Source organism: Emys orbicularis, chromosome 1 (genome assembly GCF_028017835.1).
Source record: "Emys orbicularis isolate rEmyOrb1 chromosome 1, rEmyOrb1.hap1, whole genome shotgun sequence".
Classification (NCBI taxonomy): Eukaryota; Metazoa; Chordata; order Testudines; family Emydidae; genus Emys; species Emys orbicularis.
The window spans coordinates 274412946-274426843 of NC_088683.1; the positions used below are offsets into that span (position 1 = coordinate 274412946).

Here is a 13898-nt window from a genome sequence, read left to right on the forward strand (position 1 = left end):
TAGTAGTTCTGAAATTTCATATTTGAGTTCCTTCAGACCTTTTCCAAAACCTCCTCTATTGACACCTCAATATGGGACAATTCCTCAGACTTGTCACCTAAGAGGAATATGTAAGGTGGGAATCTCTCTCACATCCTCCGCAGTGAAAACCAATGCAAAAAATTAATTTAGCTTCTCTGAAATGGCATTAACTTCCTTGAGTGCTCCTTTAGCATCTTGATTGTCCAGTGGCCCCATTGATTGTTTGTCAAGCTTCCTGCTTCTGGTGTACTTAAAAATTTCGTTGTCCCAAACTGTATAAAAATAATAGGATCAGGTTGAGGAAGGCAGCAGGCCAGTCTTAACCCTAGCAGCAGCAGCTTTTTGGCTGCTCAACACACATGCCCACAGACTCTCTGCCTCCCTGTGTTCATCTCTCCAAGCATTGCTCCGGTTTAGCTCCTCTGCAGCTCCAGGTCAGATCCCATCCTGAACTCCAGTGTTGTTCCCATCATGTTCCAGCCTTGTTCCTGTCTCAGAACCAGCCCTGCTCCTGTCTTTCCCTGACTCCAACCGCAGCTCTGTTTCCTGACTCCAAGTCTGTCTCAACCCTTGGCGCTAACATTCCGACTCTGACCACGAGGCCTGACTTCCATTCTGACCTGTTCTGCTGACAGAGTGTGTATACACACATGCACACTTATCCACTGAAGTCAATGGAGATTCACATCAGGTATGAATCTGGCCCATCCAGTTTAGGTGTTGTGGGCTCATACACAAAGAGTCAAATTCAGCCCAGACATAAGCAGTTGAAGTCAATGAGAAGTGAAGAGTCTCAGAGTAGAACTGACGTTAATCCTAAGTGGAGGCAGGAAGATAGGTTAAACCCTTTATAGAGTGATCAGGGGCAGCATTCTCCCTTGTCACATATTAATTTAAATTACATACATTTTGATTCCATTTGGTGCATTCCAAAAGACGACGTTCTGAGCCAAGTGTAAGTTGTATGAAGCAGGGATAGTTCAGCAGTACTCAAAGCAGGGCTCATATTCACCATAGACAGGAAAATCATCTAGTCTTTCTCCAGTTTCTACATTATACAAACACACACCTCTATTATGCAGTGTAGATGCATTTTCACTTCAGTGTAACTAACTTTGTGAAATAAAATACAATGCCTACCAGAATTTTTAATACAAGTTAATAAGTAGCCTGAGCTGGGGATGAAGTGGGGAGAAGGATGCGATTACAGTGGCAATAAAAACTTTTGTTTCTCTTTTGTCTCTCTGCTGGGAATCTACTCCCTCTGCTTCTCCATGCCAAGTTTCTTCAACCTAGTTATATTTTTGTGTGAACAAGTCAGCATACTTGGAAACTTGTTCTACAAACAAAAGAGGGGCATAACATTTAATGTGAATAGACCCTTGGAATTTGCATCCCTTGTTCAAGTCGTTGCCCTAAAACAAGTGGCATTTACAATAAAATCATAAAAGAACTCAGTTTTAACTATATCCTCTAGACATGCAGCATATGAGAGGGATCAAGGGATAAGAGGGAGAAAAGGAAATATAGGGGATAGGGAGTTGGAGAAGGGGGACAAAACCACACACCCGTATGTCTCAAGCAGGACCGGCTCCAGGCACCAGCGGAGGAAGCACATGCCTGGGGCGGCATATGCTAAGGGGCGGCATTCCGTCCATTCTTGGGGCAGCACAGTCTGGGCGTATTTTTTTTTTTTTTTTTTTTTTTTGCTTCGGCAGTTCGGGTGGCAGTTCAAGCGGCTTTATTTTTTTTTGCTTGGAGCGGCAAAAATGGTAGAGCCGGTCCTGGTCTCAAGCAAAGTCCATCAGAGGGAAAAGAGTAGACTCAGGAAGTCCATCAGGGATCTCATCATATAGTGCTCCATCAGAATGCTATACACACACACTTTACATAACGTTAAAAATTATCCCCTTCTTAGAGTTTGGCTTTATTACTAAAAGTAACAAACTATTACAAACTCCAACCCTACCCTTCTCTCTATACTTGGCTGCCTGAGGGTTCCTACATTAGGATTCCTCTGTCACAGACCCTACCTTCTGCTCTACAGCCCCAGTTCAGGGAAGCAATTAAGCACATGCTTAATTTTAGGCGTGTGCTTAAATTGCATGTACTTAACTACCATTTACTTCAGTGAAAATTAAGCATGTACTTACAGTTAAGCATGTGCTTAAATGCTTTGCTGAATAGTGACAGACTCCTTAATCAGGGCCTATACCAAGGTGAGGCTTCATGCTTCAGTGAGTTGGCAGGACAGACCGTCAACATTTGCTGACATGGTGAACGAACCTGCTCCCCACAATTATAGTCAGCATTCTTTTGTCCTTTCAATATTGTGTATGTAGTACTGTCCGTTTTTTCAGAAATTTGACTCTAAAACTTACAACCAAGCTTAACAAAAAAACAAAACAAAAAATAAACCAAGCTATAGTGAAAAAGCTAAATCAGGATCAAACAGCACCCACTTTTAAACTAATCAAATAGTGTGAGAGGTGGAGTTTCAAAGTCCTGATGAAACCTATAACTTTAGGTTTGAACCATGGAAACTAAAAAGATTTTTCTATTTTCCAAAAATAATTACTAAGAAAACCCAGAAATTTACAGCATAAAGTTGCCAAAGTAGCAGAGTATAAGATCAGATAGACATGTGGATGTTAAGAACAACAAGGAAGCTAAAGCATAATTAAAACCACATCTATAGCTGTTCTTTACCAATATTTATTTGAAATTTCAATGGAATGCTATCTTGGTCATCACTGCATCAATGTTATAAATATTTTTGGCCAAGTAGCATTAGTTTAAAACAATACAGGAGCATGAAGTTAATTAGGAGTTTTATCCTGTGTAAAAACTAAAGGATCTATTTTAAAATGTAATAGTAAATGTGTATTATAATACTTGATTACATTTGGGGGGGGATGTGTAAGTAATACTAAGGGTAAAACAATAAGCAGTATAATGTAATGACACAATACATTCAGCCACTGGTAAATCTTTAAGTAGTGTAACGTTTTTCATCCGCATTCATAAATTTGATTGAATTGCTTATACTTCATTTGAAGAGCAAGTGGAGGACAAAAGACACAGGAAGCAGAGTTGGGATGGAATCTGAGACAGAGAAAGCAAATATTTATAATCTAGCAAAGATGATTTTTGTGAAGATTTGGGAGAAAGACTCCAATTGACTTCAATGAGCTCTTACGCTTCAATCCTGCAAGCACAGTAGTCCCATTGCAAGCAGTGAGACTAGTCGTGCAAGTAAACTTAAGCATGTGTGTAAGTGTTTTCTAGAAAGTGGTGTGTGACAGGATGTATAAACCCAGCACTAGAACTGAGGGGGTTAAGGAGCAACTCTGGGCCCAAATTACACCCTCCAGCTGCACCTGCAGACCATGCTCTAGCTGCAGGCGGTGCTTAAGAGGGAACCAGACAAGGCAGAGAAAGAGATTGACCCTGATCACTCCTGAGGAAGGGCAATGCAGAAACCTTCTCCTGGAGAGGACAAGCCTGCCAAGCCCAGGGGGGCGAAGGTTCAGTTGGTACCTTTTCTCTCACTACTTTGCAACAGACTGCAAGATTTTGACAATAGAGTGGGTGGTAGGAAGTGGCCCAGGCAGGCAGCCTTAAGGCACCCCTGGGTACAGGATATTTGGTAACCCTTACAAGGCCCTGCACCAGAGCCTAGTGGAATGGGAAGGCCTGGGATCCACTACTAACCCTCTTTGTCCATTACGAAGGGTTGACAACCCTCACTTTCTAGACTTCCCCCTGCTAAACCTAATGCTCCTCTGCAACATATTTAAAGATACAAGTACTGTAGAGTACACCACACATTATCAATTATCTCTCTGACTTCCTACTGTCTTATAATGTGACCCGGGAGAGAGAGGGGGGTCCCCTCAATGACAAGTGGCAGAGGGCATACCATAACTCACATCAGGCCTGACACACACATTGCACCAACACACGTTGTCGTAATCTATATCTAAAAGATGTCATGTCCATTATAATATGAAACTGATAACACACTTGTCATTAATACTATTGCATGATGTACATACAGGTGCTCTACAAAAGATTATAGTTCTGTGCTGGAAATTAAAAGGTATTTCGCAAGCAGGCAGCCCAGCCTGTTCTAGACAAAGGAATGTTGTTTCACCTGTTTTCCTGTGTCTCCAATGTAAACGAACCAGGTAATACCTCAGAGGACAATGAAAAGTACATCTAAATGTAAGGTAAATGAAGCCACCAAGATAAACAAACATTGAGGGAGGAAGACCACTTAACACTCACAGCAGGGGATGGAGCCTGCACACCACCAAGAAGCCTTCCTGGCTCTTGAAACAGAGACAATAGACTGGGAAATATACACAGAAAAAGAAAGCCATTTTGGCATCCTTCACCTAGGGGACAAAGGTGGGGAGTACCCTTTGAGCTCATAAAAAGTGGACCCTTTTGTCCCGAAAATGAAGAGTAGCTGGAACTGATTATAGATGAGAAACCTGCTTAGACAAGGCCTGTAACTTGCTGAAGTTGTTTTAGTCACTAGAAAGTGTGTTTTGTGTGGTTTTACTGATAAACATATGTGTCTTCTGTTCTTACTTATTATTACTTAAATATTTGTTCTTTGTTAATAAACTTATGCTTATTTTATTACAAAATCTTTTCAGTGCTCTGGTATTAAACTGAAGGGTGAATTTCCCAGCTGAGCTAACAGGCTGGTGAGTGCTCCATCTCTTTGGAGACAGAGAACGTAATGTCTGTGAGCATCCAGTGAGAGGCCTGGGCACTGTAGAAAGACATATGTCATAACTATAAAGGGAAGGGTAACAGCTCTGCTGTGTATAGTACTATAAAATCCCTCCTGGCCAGAGACTCCAAAATCCTTTTACCTGTAAAGGGTTAAGAAGCTCGGGTAACCTGGCTGACACCTGACCCAAAGGACCAATAAGGGGACAAGATACTTTCAAATCTTGGGGGGGGGGGGGGAAGGCTTTTGTTCGTGCTCTTTGTTTTAAGGGGTTGTTCGCTCTTGGGACTGAGAGGGACCAGACATCAATCCAGGTTCTTCCCATCTTTCTAAATAAGTCTCTCATATTTCAAACTTGTAAGTAAAAAGCCAGGCAAGGCATCTTAGTTTTACTTTGTTTTCTCAACTTGTAAATGTACCTTTTACTAGAGTGTTTATCTTTGTTTGCTGTACTTTGAACCTAAGGCAGAGGGGGGTCATCTGAGCTCTTTAAGTTTGATTACCCTGTAAAGCTATTTTCCATACTGATTTTACAGAGATGATTTTTACCTTTTTCTTTAATTAAAAGCCTTCTTTTTAAGAACCTGATTGATTTTTCCTTGTTTTTAGATCCAAGGAAGTTGGATCTGTATTCACCAGGAGTTGGTGAAAGGAAGGAGGGGGGAAGGGTCAATTTCTCCTTATTTTTAGATCCAAGAAAGTTGGATCTGTATTCACCAGGAGTTGGTGAAAGGAAGGAGGGGGGAAGGGTCAATTTCTCCTTGTTTTAAGATCCAAGAGGTTTGGATCTGTATTCACCAGGGAATTGGTGAAAGTTTTCTAAAAGCTTCCCAGGGAAGGGAATGGTGGCAGCGGACCAGCACTAAGCTGGTAGTTAAGCTTAGAAGTCCTCATGCAGGCCCCCACACTTGTACCCTAAAGTTCAAAGTGGGGATACAGCCTCGACATGGTGGCAGAGCGGTGGAGATCGTTTTAAACCCAAAAGCCAGTAAGATTTTTTTTTTCCTTCTAGCTGCTTGGAAAGCAGAGCTGAAGGTAGATGCATATCTTATCTCTCCTTGCCTGAAGGCAGAGGTGTTAAGTTTTTTTAACAAGGGCCTTTGTTAAGAGAAGGGTTCAATTAATGAGCAAACTGTGACTGGTAAAAGGAATTTACAAGCTGAATTGTTTTTTTTTTCTTTTTACATCCTCGGAAGTAGCTAGTTAGAAAGTCTCTGTTAACTCAGCAGCACTCAGCAGCAGCCTGAGCGAAGTGCATCCCAGTTTCAGTCAACTGCAGAGGGGTGTGACCCAGCACAAGAAAACAGGAAAATGACTACCAAAGAAGTAGCTAACAAAATAGAACTGGCCAAACTAGAAGCAGAAGAAAATGAAAGAAAACATCAGAGACTGCTTCAAATTAAAAAACTTGAGACAGAGCAGAAAGAAAGAAGAGAAAGCCAAAGAGGAGGCCCATGAAAGAGAAGAGAAAGCCAAAGAGGAGGCCCACAAGAGAGAGAGAGATGGAGCTGGAAAAAGCCAAAGAGGAGGCGAGAGAAAAAGAAAGGAAGCATGAACTGGAAGTAGCAAGGGCTAGGCAGGATGCATCAGACCATCCTAGCAACTCCTCTCCAGGTACCACTTCCCATCCCAGGAAATTCCCCACCTACAAGGCAGGCGATGATACTGAGGCCTTCTTAAAAAATTTTGAAAGGGCCTGCCTTGGATACAGCATCACTCCAACCCAGTACATGGTAGAGCTGAGGCCGCAGCTCAGTGGACCCTTAGCAGAGGTGGCGGCTGAAATGCCTAAGGAGCACATGAACAGTTATGAACTTTTTAAAAACAAGGCCAGACTCAGAATGGGGCTAACACCTGAGCATGCCCGTCGGTGGTTCAGAGCCCTAAGGTGGAAACCAGATGTGTCATTTACCCGGCATGCCTACCACATTGACAAAAATTGTGATGCCTGGGTATCAGGAGCAAATGTTAAATCTCTGGAAGATCTGCTTTCCCTAGTAAAAATGGAGCAGTTTTTAGAGGGTGTTCCTGAGGAAATAGAAAGGTACATCCTAAATAGGAAGCCCAAAACTGTAACCGAGGCGGGGGAGATTGGAGCCAAATGGGTGGAGGTGGCAGAAAAGAAAAAAACCAGTAGCAGTTGGAGCGAATATCAGAAGGGGCAACCCGAAACCAAACCTTATCACCGGGGACAACCCAAGGCCCCACCCACATCCCAAGGGAAACCCCAGACGCCTTCTCACCCCAACACACCAGTCTCCATAAACCAACATCGCCCCAGTAATACCTTAGCAGGGCGATGTTTTAAATGTAATGAACTGGGGCACATAAAGGCTCACTGCCCCAAAAACCCCAACCGATTACAGTTCATTACACCCCAATCACACCAAAGATCCCCAGATCCAGATGCCTCTCTCATACCCTCGGAGCGAAGGGAAACCTTGAGAGTGGGCAGAAAGAAGGTTATCGCTTGGAGGGACACTGGGGCACAAGTGTCAACTATCCACCAATCCCTAGTGGATCCCAAACTCATCAACCCGGAGGCTACAGTGACAATTCAACCCTTCGTGTCACAGTCTGTAACCTTGCCTACAGCCAAGTTGCATGTCCAGTACAAGGGCTGGTCAGGAATGTGGACTTTTGCAGTCTATGACAATTATCCCATCCCCATGCTGCTGGGGGAAGACTTGGCCAACCATGTGAAGCTAGCCAAGAGGGTGGAAATAGTCACCCGCAGCCAGGCTAAGCAAGCTTTCACCCCCATCCCTGTTCCTGAGCCGTCCACCAGGGCCCTGTCTGTGTTACCAGAGACCCAAACAAAGGTGGTGGAACCGGATCCCCTGCCAACGACTGCAACAGCCGTAGTGGATCCAATCCCAGAGGCCCAGCCAAAGCCAGTCCCAGAACCGGAACTGGCAACGCAGCCAGCACCAGAACCATTGCCAGCACTGAGTCCAGCGCTTGCAAACCCGTCTACAACTCCAATGCCAGAGGGCACCAGCGAGCCTAAACTGGTGGAAGCAGCAGATAACCCTACCCAAGAGGCTCAGCCAGAGCCTGAGATACCACATAGTGCACCAGCGGACAGCGGTTCACAGTCAATGGAAACAGCCCCAGCACCTGCATCGCTTCCAGAGGGGCCAAGCCCCTGTCCACAGTCCAAGGAGGAACTGATGTCTCCAGCATCCAGGGAACAGTTCCAGGCCGAGCAGGAAGCAGATGACAGCTTTCAGAAAGCTTGGGCGGCGGCACAGAGCACCCCACTGCCTCTCAGCTCTTCTAACCGATCCCGGTTTGTTATAGAACAAGGACTTTTATACAAGGAGACTCTTTCTGGTGGGCACCAGGAAGACTGGCATCCTCAAAGACAGTTGGTAGTTCCCACTAAGTATCGGGTAAAGCTCTTGAGCTTAGCCCATGATCATCCCAGTGGCCATTCTGGGGTGAACAGAACCAAAGACCGGTTGGGGAAGTCCTTCCACTGGGAGGGAATGGGCAAGGACGTTGCTAATTATGTCCGGTCTTGTGAGGTGTGCCAACGAGTGGGAAAGCCCCAAGACCAGGTTAAAGCCCCACTCCAGCCACTACCCATAATTGAGGTCCCATTTCAGCGAGTAGCTGTGGATATTCTGGGTCCTTTCCCAAAGAAGACACCCAGAGGAAAGCAGTACGTACTGGACTTTCATGGATTTTGCTACCAGATGGCCAGAAGCTGTACCCTTAAGCAACACCAGGGCTAAAAGTGTGTGCCAGGCATTAGCAGACATTTTTGCCAGGGTAGGGTGGCCCTCCGACATCCTTACAGATTCGGAAACTAATTTCCTGGCAGGGACCATGAAAAACCTGTGGGAAGCTCATGGGGTGAATCACTTGGTTGCCACCCCTCATCACCATCAAACCAATGGTCTGGTGGAGAGGTTTAATGGAACTTTGGGGGCCATGATACGTAAATTCGTAAATGAACACTCCAATGATTGGGACCTAGTGTTGCAGCAGTTGCTTTTTGCCTACAGGGCTGTAGCACATCCCAGTTTAGGGTTTTCACCATTTGAACTTGTGTATGGCCGCGAGGTTAAGGGGCCATTACAGTTGGTGAAGCAGCAATGGGAGGGGTTTACGCCTTCTCCAGGAACTAACATTCTAGACTTTGTAAGCAACCTACAAAGCACCCTCCGACACTCTTTAGCCCTTGCTAAAGAAAACCTAAAGGATGCTCAGGAAGAGCAAAAGGCCTGGTATGATAAACATTCCAGAGAACGGTCCTTCAAAGTAGGAGACCAAGTCATGGTCTTAAAGGCGCTCCAGACCCATAAAATGAAAGCGTCGTGGGAAGGACCATTCACGGTCCAGGAGCGCCTAGGAGCTGTTAACTATCTCATAGCCTCCCCCACCTCCAACATAAAGCCTAAGGTATACCATGTTAATTCTCTTAAGCCCTTTTATTCCAGAGAATTAAACGTTTGCCAGTTTACAGCCCAGGAAACAGATGACACGGAGTGGCCTGAAGGTGTCTACTACGAAGGAAAAAGAAATGGTGGCGTGGAAGAGGTAAACCTCTCCACGACCCTGGGACGTCTGCAGCGACAGAAGATCAAGGAGCTGTGCACAAGCTTTGCACCGATTTTCTCAGCCACTCCAGGACGGACCGAACGGGCATACCACTCCATTGACACAGGTAATGCTCACCCAATTAGAACCCCACCCTACCGGGAGTCACCTCATACCCAAGCGGCTATACAAAGGGAGATCCAGGACATGCTACAGATGGGTATAATCCGCCCCTCTAATAGTGCATGGGCATCTCCAGTGGTTCTAGTTCCCAAACCAGATGGGGAAATACACTTTTGCGTGGACTACCGTAAGCTAAATGCTGTAACTCATCCTGACAACTATCCAATGCCACGCACAGATGAGCTATTGGAGAAATTGGGACATGCCCAATTCATCTCTACTTTAGACTTAACAAAAGGGTACTTGCAAGTACCACTAGATGAACCCGCCAAGAAAAGGTCAGCCTTCGTCACCCAGGCAGGGGTGTATGAATTCAATGTACTCCCTTTCGGGTTGCGAAATGTACCCGCCACCTTCCAAAGACTTGTAGATGGTCTCCTAGCGGGACTGGGAGAATCTGCAGTTGCCTACCTCGATGATGTGGCCATTTTTTCTGATTCATGGACAGAACACCTGGAGCACCTGGAAAAAGTCTTTGAGCGCATCCGGCAGGCAGGTCTAATTGTTAAGGCTAAAAAGTGTCAAATAGGCCAAAACAGGGTGACTTACCTGGGGCACCAGGTGGGTCAAGGAACTATAAATCCCCTACAGGCCAAAGTGGATGCTATCCAAAAGTGGCCGGTTCCAAAGTCAAAGAAACAGGTCCAATCCTTCTTAGGCTTGGCCGAATATTATAGGCGATTTGTACCACACTACAGCCAAATCGCCGCCCCGCTGACAGACCTAACCAGAAAGAAACAGCCAAATGCAGTTCAGTGGACTGACAAGTGTCAAAAGGCCTTTAACCAGCTTAAGGCAACACTCATGTCTGACCCTGTGCTAAGGGCCCCAGACTTTGACAAACCGTTCCTAGTAACCACAAATGCGTCCGAGCGAGGCGTGGGAGCAGTTTTAATGCAGGAAGGACCGGATCAAGAATTCCATCCTGTCGTGTTTCTCAGCAAGAAACTGTCTGAGAGGGAAAGCCACTGGTCAATCAGCAAAAAGGAATGCTACGCCATTGTGTACGCGCTGGAAAAGCTACGCCCATATGTTTGGGGACGGCGTTTCCAACTACAAACAGACCATGCTGCGCTACAGTGGCTTCATACCGCCAAGGGAAATAACAAAAAACTTCTTCGGTGGAGTTTAGCTCTCCAAAATTTTGATTTTGAAATACAACACATTTCGGGAGCTTCTAACAAAGTGGCTGATGCACTCTCCCGGGAAAGTTTCCCAGAGTTAACTGGTTAACAATTCTTCTTGAAATGAAACATATTGTTAGTTTTTATATAATCAGTAGTATGTCTAAAGGTACATGTGTCTTATTAACTCTGTTTTCTCCTAGAACTCCAGGAAGAAATCACAGCCAGTGTGGAACCGAACGTCCAACACTATCTGTGATTTGGGGGGCGTGTCATAACTATAAAGGGAAGGGTAACAGCTCTCCTGTGTATAGTACTATAAAATCCCTCCTGGCCAGAGACTCCAAAATCCTTTTACCTGTAAAGGGTTAAGAAGCTCGGGTAACCTGGCTGACACCTGACCCAAAGGACCAATAAGGGGACAAGATACTTTCAAATCTTGGGCGGGGAAAGGCTTTTGTTCGTGCTCTTTGTTTTAAGGGGTTGTTCGCTCTTGGGACTGAGAGGGACCAGACATCAATCCAGGTTCTTCCCATCTTTCTAAATAAGTCTCTCATATTTCAAACTTGTAAGTAAAAAGCCAGGCAAGGTGTCTTAGTTTTACTTTGTTTTCTCAACTTGTAAATGTACCTTTTACTAGAGTGTTTATCTTTGTTTGCTGTACTTTGAACCTAAGACAGAGGGGGGTCATCTGAGCTCTTTAAGTTTGATTACCCTGTAAAGCTATTTTCCATACTGATTTTACAGAGATGATTTTTACCTTTTTCTTTAATTAAAAGCCTTCTTTTTAAGAACCTGATTGATTTTTCCTTGTTTTTAGATCCAAGGAAGTTGGATCTGTATTCACCAGGAGTTGGTGAAAGGAAGGAGGGGGGAAGGGTCAATTTCTCCTTGTTTTAAGATCCAAGAGGTTTGGATCTGTATTCACCAGGGAATTGGTGAAAGTTTTCTAAAAGCTTCCCAGGGAAGGAAATGGTGGCAGCGGACCAGAACTAAGCTGGTAGTTAAGCTTAGAAGTCCTCATGCAGGCCCCCACACTTGTACCCTAAAGTTCAAAGTGGGGATACAGCCTCGACAACGTATCTGGGGAACGCGGGAATTGGGGCTCACTGACTGTTACCTGCAAGGCCAGGTTGGGACTGGCAGAGGCCTGAGGAGTTTTCTGGCAAGACAGACATGCTCATGTGTTAGGATGCTGACACACAGCTTAGCAGCAGCAAAGCTCACTCTTGCTGAAGAAGAGCGGTAACACCGTTCTTGGTGACCTGAACAAGACATCACATACGGACTTTGGATATATAGATAAAAAGCTAATGTCACTCTATTTTGTACTAGCTCAGTTTGGTATTAAAAACAGAAGATACTGACAAACATTAGTTATAATGAATTAGCTAGTGCTGCAGTCCCAAGCTCCCTCAAGTATTCCTTTTCAAAAGTATGCCTGTTTTGGGAACTGAAAGAATAGAGCACAAGGAATTAACTACAGCTTCCCGAAAACCTTCTTGTCATCCAAAATGCTTTTGTTTTGTGAACTGTAAAATATATTGGTTCCGAACATTTACTTCCAGGAGCTTGGTAGTTTGCTAAGATCAGTTCTGTAACATTGCTAGTGAATGACTGCTCCCAAGCCACTGTTCAATAATTTATTTGTTTCACCTTTAAAACAGTTTATCTTAGTATCTTAACTTTTAGCACTCTCATGAGAAACCACATTCATTAAGGATTATTTTATTTCTTACAGTCAGATAAAGTTTTAAATAAATGGTTGAAGTTTGTTGCCATGCTGTAAATACTAGAGGGAGCATTTAAACATACCAGCTTTGAACTTTCACAATCTCAAACAAAAATCCTGTTCCCCTGCTTCTGACTTAATTTTGCAAATGTTAAACCTACCTTTTCTTAATAGCCAACACAAATGCCAGCCAGGTGAGCTTTAGAAATGGGTAGCTCAAAACGTTGGAGGACCACTAAGCGTCATATTTTCTCAAAACAAAGATGTGGACAGATTTTAGTATTTTAAGCTTGATAGAGGGGCAGATTTTCCTAAAGCAATGGTTCTTAACCAAAATACAAATATTTAATGTTACTCCATCAGGAAATAATTTTGGAGAAAAAATAAATATGGAAAAATATAAAAAAGTACTCTTATAGATCACAGAGTGAAAAAGTACCTTTTTACAACATCTTCACCATTCCAACATGCTAGCCCATCAGCAGCTGCTAACTCATTGATACACAGCTGATCAGCCAGGCCTCCATAGAATGTCTTGTACAGCCGTAGACTTTTCATAAATTCTCTACCAAAACAAACAAACACAGGTAAAATAATTAGCAATCAATTAATAATAATGAGCAATCAAACTGCTACACATTGTAACAAGAAATAAAAGAATGTATCACTTTTTGTCACCCCGTCTATTGGCTCTCATTTATTAATCTATTCGTCAATATACTTTCTAGATATATGAGATGCCTTGAAAGAAAGACTACTCAGTCAGTGAAAGTCAAACCAAATCACAGACTGCTGCTCTGGGAGGCAACTCTACATGCTAATATTTCCAAAAATGCATGTCTAAAGGTAGGCTCCTAACTCCAATGCTTAGCCACCTACACAAGTGGCCCGATTTTCAGAAGTGCTGAATATCCAGTAGCTCTTTACTGACTTTAAACTATTATACAAAGACTATCTATTGGTTATGGTTTATGGGACAGATGAAGTTTTGGGAAAACCAGGTTTAGGGTGGAGATGGTATTTTTTTGGCTGTTTAAATTACTGTTTGGATCATTTATTTCAATTTTTGTGGCATGTTCTGCTGTTGGAGTATTATTTTATGTATTTATTTTAAATAATTGTCAAGATGCCTAAAACTGGGGACACTGAAATAAAAAATAAATAAATACCTATTAAGTTACTGGACGTAATTGGTAACTGGACTATGATATTCATTTTTATAAACTATTTGCTAGTGTAATGAAAATCTCTCAATGGAAGACCCATACCTGCTGTGAAAATATAAATATGTATTTATTATGATTCAACATTTCACAATATGTAGGATTATCTATGACCTACAGATATGTAGAAAGTCATCAATGCAATACGTACTGCCCTGCAAACCAACAAGCAACGCTCTGTTAACTTCTACACAGAGGTTGGAGACAGACAAAATTATGCTACAAATGTATGTTTGAACAAGATGATGCTTAAAAAGAGTATGAAGAATAAGTTCTATTAAGTGCTATCCATTTGAAATTAAAACAAATGAAAGTTTATA

General features: G+C 43.4%; 1 protein-coding gene across 1 annotated transcript in view; it reads right to left on the bottom strand.

Moving 5' to 3' along the window:
- The window catches only part of GPC5 (glypican 5), a 1023394-nt gene that overhangs the window by 772100 nt on the left and 237396 nt on the right, over nucleotides 1–13898 (bottom strand). The window contains exon 5 of the mRNA XM_065423359.1: nucleotides 12795–12920. Within this exon, the coding sequence (XP_065279431.1) occupies nucleotides 12795–12920 (126 nt within the window). The remainder of the gene's footprint in view (nucleotides 1–12794; nucleotides 12921–13898) is intronic.